Consider the following 12,965-nt stretch of genomic DNA (forward strand, 5'->3'; position numbering starts at 1 on the left):
GGGTTTTCTGTGTTTTTAAGTACTTTCAATGCACTCAGATGACAAAGAAATAGACAAAACAACAGCATAAATTTTCAATGTATATTGAACTATCCCATATAAAATTGCAGTTTTAGTCAACTCAAAATCAGTCACATTGAAAAACATTGGACTGCCTTTGCTTTTAAAAACTATCACTGAGAATATCATCATATCTAACTAATGTGATTACTAAGTTAACACATAAATAATGTTTTTCTATTTTCTACTCATTAAAACATTCAACATATTTACAGGAATATACAAGTGTTCATTCTTGAGCACAATCCATTCACATGACACAAACACTACTTCCTCCTAGACTTCATTGCTTTGGAATGGGTCTTTCTAGCCTGCTTCTGTGCAGCTTTGATGGTTCTTCTTGAGGCAGCCTTGCTCATTTGGGTGTCCTGTTTCACAGCAAGTTCTGTTCGTTTTGCAGACAACATAGCTGCTTCTGCATCCTTCTCCTCCCTGTACCTTTTGGAGGATGTCCTCAGATTTAGGCACAGTTTGGACTGCACAGGATCCATCAGAATGTCTTTCCTGCCAAAATGGCTGACAGAGGTGGTCTTTCTTGCTCTTAGGGCATATTTCACAGTCTGGATAGAACTGTATGTGGCTATGTCCATTCTGCATGCTTTGGGGTTCAGGACATCACTCATGACACTGAAAGCCCCCTCTACTTGCGGCCCATGGAAGCAACTCATGAGAGCCTTCACCATCTTGGCCAAAGTTGGGTATCTTCCAACAGCAAAGACTTGAGCCCACCAACGATCCAGTGCAATTGCCTTCCCCTCTGAGTCCAAAGGTGTTGGCAACTCACTGTCCAACTGGTATTCTCTCACCTCGAGATCATAGTTCCCCAGCTCTGACTCATCAAGAACATTGGTGATCAACGATGACAGCTTCTTCAGTTGGTTTAAAGTTGAGCTGTGTCCTCTGGCAAGTGGGTCAATGGCAGAGGCTGCTTTCAGAAGCTTGCTGTTCATGGGCAACTTTTTCTGAAGGTACAGTCCACATGCAAGATATGCTGCCTTGGCTTTGGCTTTGAACTTGAACACAACTGACGACTTGTTGGAAGAATCCATCAATTTGCTGGTGACACCACCATAGAAAATATCCTTTTCTCTGAGTTGGTTGGCTTTGTTGTTCAGCTCAATTTCTGTCAGTTTACAGCCTTGAAGGGACTCTGGCTTCAGGAAACAGGACAAAAACGTATTGAAGAAGGCCACTTGCTTGTCGTTCAGCTTGTGGATCATTGGTGTTTTCGTCTCAAAGGTGATCACATAGTTCTTCAGCAAGGGCAGAACTGCTGTGTACAGGTTGAGGGTGAGAAGCGTATCCAATCTTGTGAAGAATATCTTCTCATAGATCCTCTGCTTCCTCTTCCTTCCTTCCTCAGTCATGTTCTTTTGGCCTAAAGCTGATTGTATGTCTTTGAGTTTGGCTTTGACTTCTCTTGAAAGATCCTTCTTGTGGTAGATGGCCATGATGGTGGGGAGATAGAGTTTTTTATCTTCTCTGCCAAAAAATGCATGGTAGAAGATGGTAAAGACATCCATGAGGCGTAAGGTGGACATTGAAACATCATAGTTTGAAAGCCATCGATGGCTGACAAATCTCTCTGGCATGGTGAAGGTGATGCCTGTCAGAAAGCAAATTTCTTGAAGAACTTCCTTCAGATCGGTTGACCACTTGAAATCATTGAAGAGATCATTATGGAGTCCTTCAATCTTGTACTCAAATGGCTTGCAAAAATGCTTGGAGGCGTTGTGGATGTGGTGGCAGGTATCCCCATCTATGTCAAGGAGATGTGGTGCTGGTCCCTCTCGCAAACGCGTCTCAACTCCAGATTTAGAACCCCGCATCACTGCACATGAGTCCATCAACACCGACACCAAATTGCTCCAGGGAATATTGTTCTTGGTCATGAGGGCTGAGAGTTCATCAAAGAGAGATTTGCTGTCAACTTTAACAACACTCAAAGATGCTAAATGTTCCACCACAACAGACTTTGTCATCGGGGAGAAATAGCTGACGAGTACACACAGGACACGGTGTAGATTGTTGCTGGTGGACTCGTCAATGTTCATTGAAAAGTGGGAGGATCTTAAGTTTGTTAAAGTCTCATCAAGCATAGTGTGAGCAAGGCCATACTTCATTTTGGATGCACTGGTTCTATCCATGGACAGTCCATTCAGAGCTTTTGGATCCCTTGCCAGTTCCTTTGACAGTGTGATGAGCTTTGGGGCCATGGTGAACGGAAGATAATTTTCGGCCATCACTCCCAACAGCATTGCCTGAAGAATAAAATAAATTTAACAATAATCAGTAAACAATTAAATAATTTAAATAGTTATTTGAATTATAATCCAAAATGTCATGCGACCAAAGTAAATAAAAAAGGATTTAGTCTAAACTTTCATGCACATTCACATGTCAGAGTATTTATTATGGTAACAAAAAATGTTGAAAATTAGCTACAAAATAGTAAATTATCTTTAACCATTGGAAATAATATTTACCATGCAATAAATCATTTAATCAATCATTCTTAATTTAATACATAATGCATAACAAAAACATAAAATACCTCATGCAGCAAGCTCTGGTAAAAACACAATCATGCATTCGTCAAATGCATGATTGACTAAGATCATCCCTGTAACTGCATACATCAAGACAGTCAACATATTGAAACCTGAAAAGTGCAAACATGCAGCATTCATTTGAGTTTGTGTCAATGATTAACCATGTTAAATATTTATGGCCATTTTTATTACATTATAATATTTTCGAAAATTTGATTTCGATTAATTTGAAAAGTTTACCACCTACCTCAAAATTCACGACTCTATCAGCAACTGGTACAGGTTGTTGGGGTGGATCACGTCTCTCTATTACCACTTCCGATTGTGATGTCAATAAGGGATGGAGGCCGTAAAGTTTTGGAGTTTTCGTTTGGGCACCGAAACTTCCAGCAATGGAATAATTTGTTGTTCTTGACTGGAATTCTTTCACGTGTTTTTTGCTCTTTGCGTGACTTTCAAGAGCTTTGAAACCTCTCCCACTATAGTCAATGGTATCATGGCACCAAATGCAAAGCGCTTTCCCGGCACGATCGATCTTCCGAATAAAGTCACTGAACAAATTCGTCACAGTCTTCTTTCCAACATTTGTAGATATATCCTTCTCTAACCAGTCCCATCGAAACTTGTTTTTTACGATCTTGTCAATTTCCTTAACTCGCGGAGCATCTTTGCGTTCGATCACGGACATCTGTCTTTAAACACCCGGCAAAAACGTGTGAGAAATGAACAATGGCATACTCCTATGCCTTTATAACAAGCGCGTTTATTGGTCAACAAACAATGGCATACTCCTATGCCTTTATAACAAGCGCGTTTATTGGTCAACACGGAGACTTCAGCCAATCGCAAGATCCGTTTCATTTCAGTTACGGAAACACTAAAATGGAATGCTGTAGAGAGACGAAATCAGATTTTTTACCACTTAAAAAATTGTAAAATTTTATTTTGGGAGATAAAAAAAAGCGGAATTCCGCGAATTAGCGGAAAAATCACATCCCTGGATGTGGTCAGGAAGGAGATGAATATGCCTGTTACTAGCATTTAGCATTGTGTTTTCTTTACAAGCAGTATATGGGAAAACCTTTGTATGTGTCTTGGTTACCTCCAAACAGGTTCCTTAAAAATCCACCCTCTTTCTGCGCTGCCACCTTATGGGATTGCTCCACTAACCCCTTTAGTGGCAACAAGATGCCCAATCGCCATGCAGCAGATCATCCTGCCAATTAGTTCAACACAAAGTGACTTTCACGACCCAGCAGGCACAGTATGTAGCCAGCTAAGTGGGAATTACTTAACCTGCTTGTATCTCTCTTCAGCAGCAAAATCGTTGGCAGACATGCTGATGGATTGGCAGTTATGTACATGCGTAAACTCACCACCTACCTCTTATAAAATGTTGTGAAATATTTGCATGCCCAAAGGGATAATCATTTATTGTAATGAGATTTTTTCTTTTCTTCTGCATTTAACAGTGGTGTACACAGCAAGCACACTCAATTGACTGGAGGAGTGGGTTGCTTTCCAAGGCCTGAGGAGCAATTCAGTTTTGTTTTTTGGTGCATTGCTTCAAGGCACGTGTGGGTGAAATGGGGGTTTGCAGCATGTTGCTCATTCACATCTGACCCCTGGTCAAAGCCCCATTCTTATCTACTCAGCCACGACTACCCCATCATTGTTATTACCATCCTGGTTTTATTGTAACAAGGCATTAAAACAGCAATATAAACGCATAAAAGTTAATGTACCTTGAATCTGATGGTCTTCTAGCTCAACCATTTCTTAACACAACACCATTTTGAACATTCTGACTGGTTTAAGACGAGTGTTCAAATTTAGAGGTTCTAACAATACCATATATCATGCTAATGTCAACAAATGTCTGACAACTGCATTATACTGATTGTTGAATAATTGTGGCTTGAATAAATCAAAGAACATTTGAATGATTCTCTGGGCGGCACACAGTAGAAGGGCTGTCAATTTAGTCATAACAAAGTTGTCCCATTCCCTCGTGCCTTAATTGACAAGAGTTTAGCCAGACTAGCCAAGTTAGCATTGTCGGTATCTGTGTATTACTTTAACTCATTCACTAACAGCCATTTTCACTGAAGGAACCCCCTTCGCTCCTTGCTGTTTTACTGGATTTTGATTTATTTTGCAAGGCTCACAGAATATTGTGTTCTATTGCTATAAAAAAACATGGAACCTACCAAAAGAAAGATTAGAGTCTCTTCTCTTCTAAAGTGTATTTGTATCTGTTTCTGTTTTGCAGCAAATAGCATTATAAAAATAGCCAAGTTTCATCATGATTGACAAACCTGTTGAAAACACAGAGAAAAAGAGCTTGTTGTAACATGGTCCTTGCTGATTTCTTATACTCTGCTGCCACCTGCTGACGGTTTGTTTGTAATAACTACCATTGCTCTAAGCCAAGTTAAAGCAAATCCATTTCAGAACAATAAATTGATGCAGAGTGAGCAGCGAGTAAACACAATTCGATAGACTGGGTGGCGCTATTGACCTCAATAGATGCGTTACCATTAGACTCAGATTTACGCTCTCATGAGGTGCTTTTTGAGACGTGTTGAAATGGAAGTCACTTTTTTCGCATTTCCTGTATTCATGTGACCCCGCCCGGTAAAAGGGACAACATGACCTATTGAGCCAAGGCTGCCAAGGCTGCCAAGGCTCCATACACGCATACTATTTATTCTTGTGACGTTCATCAGGAGCCGTTAGCGTGATGTGACCACCTACAAGAACTGCGAGATCTCGTGAGAGTCGACGCGGACATTACGAGAACTACGCCTCAGAAGCAAATCACTCTTCAATGGAAACACCTACAAGTCAAAACGGTACTTTTGCGAAATAGTAGAAATATCGCTTTTATTTTTATGTTGGTTTTGCACAATAACAAGCCTCGATCACTATATATCAGCAAAAAAATCCATCACCGTAGCTGCCATGTTTCTAACCTCTTCAGGCCGAAACAGTCGATTAGAGTTTGACAGATAACCTAAATTCATGAAACGCTGCAACACAGGAACATGAAATAAATAAATACAGAAATAATTATATATATATATATATATTTATTTATTTATATATGTAGGTAATTTAATTAATTACACATTTATTTAATTATTGGTTTATTTAATTCCATATTTAATTAATAAATGACACATTTGATTATTTCATGACACATTTGATTATTTCATGACACATTTATTTAATTATTTATTGGTGTATTCATTTATTTAATGTTGGCACTTTTGGTCCTCAATAGATGGAAACCCGACCATTGATTGAATTACTGATTCATCACATTAGGGAATAGGTCACATGCCCTGCGATTGACTGGCCACCAGTTCAGGGTGTACACCGCCTAATTCCCAAAGACATCTGGGATAGGCTACAGCACCCCCAGCCGCTCTCGTGATGATAAGCGGTTCAGATAATGGATGGATTGATGGACTAGATTACTAGTCCAATCGACTATGAATACAGGTTTGTTGAAGGTACAGTACTGATGAAGAGAAGCATGCACTCACAACTAAAACCAACCAACTGTTTAACAATTATGTGTGCACAGGCACACCCTTCTAAACTATCGTCATCTGCAACACAAAGAAGAAAGCTGTAATTATTGCACATGTAAATTTATGCTGGTCACACACTCCCCATGTAATACAAAACATGTCAAAACAACAGCAACTCCAAAGCAGTGAGATGACTGCTGGTTCCAGACTCACTAAGCAGTAGCCTTTCTGAGTAGTTTTTAATTGCTTCGATTAATTGAACATAATCACACACACGAGCACGCACACACATTATGACTTTGACATGGTTCATTAATTGAAAGTCAGATAATTAGCAATTGTAATTCAGAAGCTGGTCTAAACAAAGATTAAACAGTGAGATTACAAATGAGAATGAGAAATTGCCATTAAAAAAAAAGTTTATATGCTAATCTAGTCATACGAAGCCTTGCCCGATGCACATAAATGTATGCTTTTATGCATTACTTACAGTACATTCACACTTCATAACTGGTTAAAATTGGTTTGATTAAAGTGGCTATGCAGAGCAAAATGTAATTTAAGTTGGAATATTGGATCAGTTAATGATCATCAAATAACCTCCTAAACCAGTCTTTCTTAAATAGTGGGCCACGTGGGGTGGGAGACCCTCCAGAGAACGGCAGTTTTTTTTTCTTCCCGTACTGGCTTAGTGTAATTGCATTACAACTACTACAACACAGAAATGACAGTGGTGCTCTCATGTTAGCGTCATCGCAAGGAGCCTTTGGATGTCACGTGACCGTTCCCTGCTGCATTTGTTTACACGGCCACATTGGCAGGATAATAGCGGCAGGAGGCGACAGATTTACAATGGAGAACTGTGATCAAATTTGCATTTATCAGTTAACATTAAGTGGATTTACATCTGTTTTTGATGAAAAGGAGATACATGTGCAAGCTGGACAGGTTGGATATTGCAGATCCCTATCAAACACCAGAAGTGTTTTTTACACCCATCACGAGATTTGGAGACCAACAATGATGAGTCCTTGCGATCACACCGCTTTGAAGTGCTATGCACTGCAAATTCTCATTTGGATTAAAAATCATAATTGTGGTTAAAAAAAAAAAAAAAGCATAAATTTCTACATTTGTTTTTGTTTTGTAGGTTGAAGTGTTTTAAATATTGTGCTCCTAAGTTCATGTTGCTGGTCAATGTATATTTATTATTTATTGATTTTTATGAAATTTTGTTTCTCCGCTATTATATAGTTCAAATAGCCGATCAACAAATATGGTAATACTTTAAAATAAGGTGTAATAGTTATTTATTTTTCAGGCAAATTGATGCACTTCAAATCTTTAGTTACAGACAATTATATAACTTTGTCATAAATTGTATTTCTTTTTTTGTCCTTTTCTTTAAAGCTGCTCTCATTTATGACTCAAACATCTTCTAATTAGCAGATTAACACCTTAGTTGTTCACAAAGGGTACTCCTGCAAGTCTCTGGAAAATAGCCTTCAGACTGCCATGCATATGGTCCATCAAAATTACCACAAGGGCCCAGAGAGGGATGATTTTTCAAAAGATCATTGTAATAATATTCTGTATATACTGACCATTTTAAAATATATGACAAAAAAGTGTTTTTTTTAACTGCCATCTCCACATAAATTGTGTACAAATACATTCATTTACATCTTTATCACAATATGTTAAGGTTGGATGTGGGAAGAGGACCCAAGTGCAGACACGGAAAAAAGTGGGTTAGGTGTGCAGGATGTTTTTTGAAGGCTCAACATAGCATTGTAGGAGTTCTGGGTGGAAAGCAAAATGCAGATTAGGATTTAGGATTAGGCAACAAAGCATAAACCTGAGCTAGATGCGACTGACTATGTGACTATGTAAATCAATCTGACGAAGAGGTAGAGTTCAGGTGGTTGCTTGCACCTGGGCCTCTTCAACTTCTCTCTCTCTCCCACACACACACACACACGCACGCATGCACACCCCCGCACCCCCCCCCCACACACACATGTATTTAGAAAAGTCGCAGCATTTTTACTTTTAGTCCACCATCTTAATGCTTACGCATAACGAGAAACACCATTGACTGCCTAACAAATAGCATCTATGCGACGGTTTTATAATGCTTTAAGGAACTGATATTTAAACACAACGCTTAAATGTGCAGTGTTAAGGAAAGCGACAAGCTTAGTCATGCCCATTTGGGGATAATGTATTTGATTTGTTTGGTGCATCCACTAAATCTCATCTTTTAATAATACTATTCTGACTTATTTTAATGAACAAATTGTTCTTGCTCCATTTAGACTCCATAAATCTTTGGATGATCATGTTATGGCCCCGGTGTGGAAGTAGTTCACATGGACCCATGTACCTGATGTTCAGTGCTCTGCAAGCTGTGACACACAAATGTGTATCTGGGAGAGCTTAATAGCTAATGTTTACAGGCCCTTGTAAATCCGCAGGTCCCTCGGGTCACGGAAAGTGACAGGTGGGGCCACAAACAGGAGCAATTCTATGAAATCATTGCCATGCTGCTCACATGCATACGCGCTCACGTGCCGTGGCGGTCATCTGTCACACGCTAACAGTGCTTCAGAACCAGCAGGATAAAAAGACAGTATTGAACTGCAGGGTCACAGCCTTCTTGAAACAGAGCTACTTCTTGGGCATTAAAGGCCTGCCAATTTAATAAACACTTCAGAAATATAAACTTTTCCCAAGTTATCGTTAGTAATACATTATTACTAATAATTATTAGGACCGACCGATTAATCAGCAGCGATTATAATTGGCCAAAACAATCGGCCAATTGGGCCAATTATTTTCCCTTTAAAACGTTATCATCGAAGAAAGCCGAAGTTTCCGAAACTGTGAAAGTACCCTGAATGCACCATTTTGCCAAGTGTGTAGCGTATGTTATTCTATTGTTCCTAAGCGTCCTTTAAGCCGTTTAATGACATCCCAGTTGTAGTTAACTGTAAAACTAAACACACAACAATAAGTATAACATCCACTGTATATTTAAATACAAAACATGCTTTGTTTTTAAAACATCGCTAGCCTAGCGCTAATGCTAAAAGCGAAGGGAGGATCCCATTCAAATGGAAGTTAGCATCGACTTCAAGAGTGTTTTTTCTTCCAATATAGATTATTCACACACAAATGCTGTGGAACACATATCCACAGGTAAGATAACACTACGCAAAGGCACAAATTCCTCTCAATGTGCGATTTTTATTTTATTTTAATAGAATTCACTCCGTGCCCATCCATCAGTTGCTAACAACTGGGCAAGACTAGCAAACAGAGGCAGAGTGAAGTTGAAAGGATTCAGAAGCAACATGGAAACCTTTTTTTTAATTTTAATTGATTGTACAACAGAGCGAAATAAAGAGGCATTATCTAGTAAATTGAGCTCAGCTAAACGTTGCTTTTTACTTAGATTTGTTCCAACTTCCTACGTGTATTATGACTGTGTTAGGCTTTGCGTTAGAGCTGTCAAAATTGATCGATTAATCGACAAGATTATCAAATTAATCTGCAACTATTTTGATGATCGAGTAATTGTTTGGAGCCATTTTTTTTTTAATTGTCCAAATCCTCTGATTTCATATCAACAAAAAATATTCAATGATTTCTGTAGTCTTTATTGAAAGACTGGTTATCTTCTGTGTTTAATCAAAATAAGACATTTGTTTTTACTTTGGAAAACAATGACCGAACAAGTAACAAGTACAAAATCAATCCCTTTTTTTTAAATCACTATACGAATACGAAGTACGAAATGAACACCAATCACTAATTAATAAACAAAATAATCAAACTCAAATTAAAGTAATTAGGGGGAAAGTGCTTTTGTAGTACACTTTAATGCAAAATTCAAATAAATCTGATTAGTCGATTGAATAATCGATAGATTAATCGAAAAAAATATAGTGACAGCACTAATTTGCGTTTTATTTCATGAAAGCTTAACTGTGGATGATATGACAAACAATGGCTTCTCGGCCATGTGTTATGTATAGCCAAGGCAGAGCTCTGAGCTGTGAGGTTACCTTTGTGCAAACGTGTGTGCAGCGGTGTGTGCTTTGTCTCGTATGTGTCATTTTGTGGCCACCCCTTAATGAGTTATTGTGTCACCCTGGTCACCCCACTGAAAAGGTTCTGGCTCTGCCCCTGCTTCAGTGCACAATATTTTTCACCCTTAAAAGAGCATGTCTGTGTAATTAATCCAAGCAACAGCAAAGTCAGTTAATTAATCAGTCCCTCAATAACAAGTTACCTAAATCTGAATTCCTGTCAAAATGTCACAGATGGAAGCAATTTATGCAACATCTTTTCAACGGATAAAATTATGATGGTAGAGAAGAAAGCTAAAATCATTAATTACCATTCAGCTCCACAATATATCCGATTCTCTTAACATTTGCCACATTGATCAACCACTTGTCATGTCAAATGGATTGAAAACACAAGGTTGTTAAAGGTTGTCAGTAGGGAAAATAATGTGCCAGTGTTGAGTTTTATTTCCATCATGTTGGGCATATACTGGTAGAGGAGAGTGTGCCATGTATCCAGGCACGATGTGCCAACTGTTACTTACTAATATGAGACCAACAGCAAGTCGTTAACCATCTGCTCTCAGCCCTGACCGTCGAAATGCCAGGCCAACCCTGTAAAATGCTGGCTGAGGGCTACTTTTCCCTCTAATTTTTTTTCATCCTTTAACTCTCTCTAAATCCTCAGAAAGGATATCTACACTCGCTCTCTCATCTTCTCTCCTTACTGTATCTCCCCAGCCCATCTGACTGACACTGCCCCCATTTCCTTTATGTCTCTCAAACCCTAAGGTGGGCATACCAATTGTGATCAAATGAAGTATGACAGCCCGGACATCTGCTAAACAGAGCACTTTACTGCAGAGATTTCATTTCTTTTATTATGATTATTATTATTTTGTTAGAGGAAGATATGTGGCCAAGATAAAATGTCATAGTAGCCTATTATAAATAAGTGATGAGGAAATCAGACATTTGTAAGTGTGAAAATAATATACTGTAGCTTTGCCGGCATTCTTACAGTATGCAACAAAGGTGATGTTGTACTAAGCATGAAGAATGGCAGCACATCAGGGAAACTAAAGCTATTGTCTGATGCAAAATGTTCTTTAATAGTGACACACATAGGCAGCTGTAGGAGTAGAAGGATTGTAGGTGTATCACACATCATCACCAAATAACAAAAAATTAAATATACTTAATTCCCAATTGCTTCTGATGACGCATTGTGTGATATACCATCCCCATAAATTATTTTTGTGAATGGGTGAATCAATTGTTATTTGTACAGCCCTTAAGGACTTTCAAGGTAGAATTGTACTATACGAGGGCAGGATAAAAACAACCTCTGCATCCCGAAATGACAGAGAACTTCTCCAAAATGTTTTACAGTGATTCCATGCCAATTTGTGATTTGCAATTTAAAAAAATCCCAAATTTGCTTCTTAAAAAACATTTTATTAAAAACATTAAGACATTACAACAAAGGACAAGGACAGTATTATCCTTACAATCTAAAATTGTAGGGATGTTCGATACCACTTTATTTTCAGACCGATACCAATACAAGTACTCAACTCTTGAGTAGCCACTGATACTGACACCAAGTACCGATACCACTAGTACTTTTGTTACATATAATTTCGCCCCAAAACCAATGACTGAGCATTTTAAAGAAAGACATATATACCGATATAGGATTTGTCCTTAAAATTGCATGAAAGTAATGGCAATTTTCAATTCAGTGCTTCTCAAATAGGGGACCCCCTGGGGGGAAAGCGGTTGGGGTGTGATGCCAGCGGCCTGGAGCCTCTCGGGGTCGCTGGTTTGTCCTCTCGCCTGGATCTAGTTCCAGGAATTCAACCTGACCCAAGGTGCAGTTCCAGGAATGGTGTGGAGCAGGCCCCGAGTGGAGCTGGCCCCAGCGAAGCCCCGCACTGGCCTGTGGCATAACGGGGTCGCTGGTTCGTCCTCCCGCCTGAGTCCACCTCCAGGAATTCAACACCAACCAAGGTCCAGTTCCAGGAATTGTACCAAATGGTTCCCACAGCCTGTGCAGCAGGCCCAAGCACGTCGAGGCCCCGCATGGCGGGGCCGAGAACACCGGCCTGGAACATCCCAGCGTCGCTGGTTCGTCCTCCCGCTTGGGTCCAAGTCCAGGAATTCAACCCAATCCAAGGTCCAGTTCCAGGAATGGTGTGGAGCAGGCCCCAAGCAGAGCTGTCCCCAGTGAGGCCCCGTGGAGCGTGGCCGAGAACACCGGCCTGGAGCATCTCAGGGTCACTGGTTCGTCCTCCCGCCAAGGTCCTGTTTCAGGAATTGCATCCTCCATGCCAGGTCTAGTTCCAGGAATTCTACGGAGCGGTTCCATGTGGGACCTAAGTCGGCCAAGCGTGTGGCGATGCGGTTTCTCTGGCCCCAGCACATAGAAAAGCTTGGCAGTTTTGGGGTTGTGGCGGAGGTTTGGGGCTCCAGGCAGACTCAATTTTCACCACGCTTTTGTGAAATGTTTCCCCATTTTTAGGAAATCACTGCCTCGGCTGTTGAAGAAGACTGTTTTGTTAGTTTTTTTAAGCCGTAAAGAAGTGGCCTCAATTTGATGAACTCCATGAGACATTCCATAGTTAATTTGTTTCAGTGACTATTGCTGGCCCAAATGTTTGAGCGGTCTTGTGATCTGTTAAGTCCAAAGAAAATGTTATGCACAGCGTCATACATTTCTATGACAACTTCAAAACCCT

At 39.7% G+C, this 12,965-nt stretch overlaps 1 protein-coding gene across 1 annotated transcript; it reads right to left on the bottom strand.

Moving 5' to 3' along the window:
• Positions 1–248: 248 nt before the first annotated feature.
• LOC147168029 (uncharacterized) lies at positions 249–3,300 on the bottom strand. Its single transcript, XM_086085527.1, has 3 exons — positions 3,100–3,300; positions 2,860–2,883; positions 249–2,321 (listed from the first exon to the last, which is right to left on the bottom strand). Exons 1-3 carry the CDS (start codon positions 3,298–3,300, stop codon positions 327–329), a joined length of 2,220 nt encoding a protein of 739 aa, XP_085941653.1. The 3' UTR covers positions 249–326.
• Positions 3,301–12,965: the final 9,665 nt, after the last annotated feature.

Source organism: Leptonotus elevatus, chromosome 9, assembly GCF_054856555.1.
Source record: "Leptonotus elevatus isolate MCC_2025b chromosome 9, RoL_Lele_1.0, whole genome shotgun sequence".
NCBI lineage: Eukaryota > Metazoa > Chordata > Actinopteri > Syngnathiformes > Syngnathidae > Leptonotus > Leptonotus elevatus.

Excerpts from the sequence above, each read along its gene's own strand:
- LOC147168029 (XM_086085527.1), bottom strand. The coding sequence starts at position 3,300 with ATGTCCGTGATCGAACGCAAAGATGCTCCGCGAGTTAAGGAAATTGAC. Across the intron at positions 2,884-3,099 it reads TTTGGTGCCATGATACCATT|GCTGATAGAGTCGTGAATTT; the intron begins GACTATAGTGGG and ends CCTGTACCAGTT. Across the intron at positions 2,322-2,859 it reads ATAGAGTCGTGAATTTTGAG|GCAATGCTGTTGGGAGTGAT; the intron begins GTAGGTGGTAAA and ends TTTATTCTTCAG.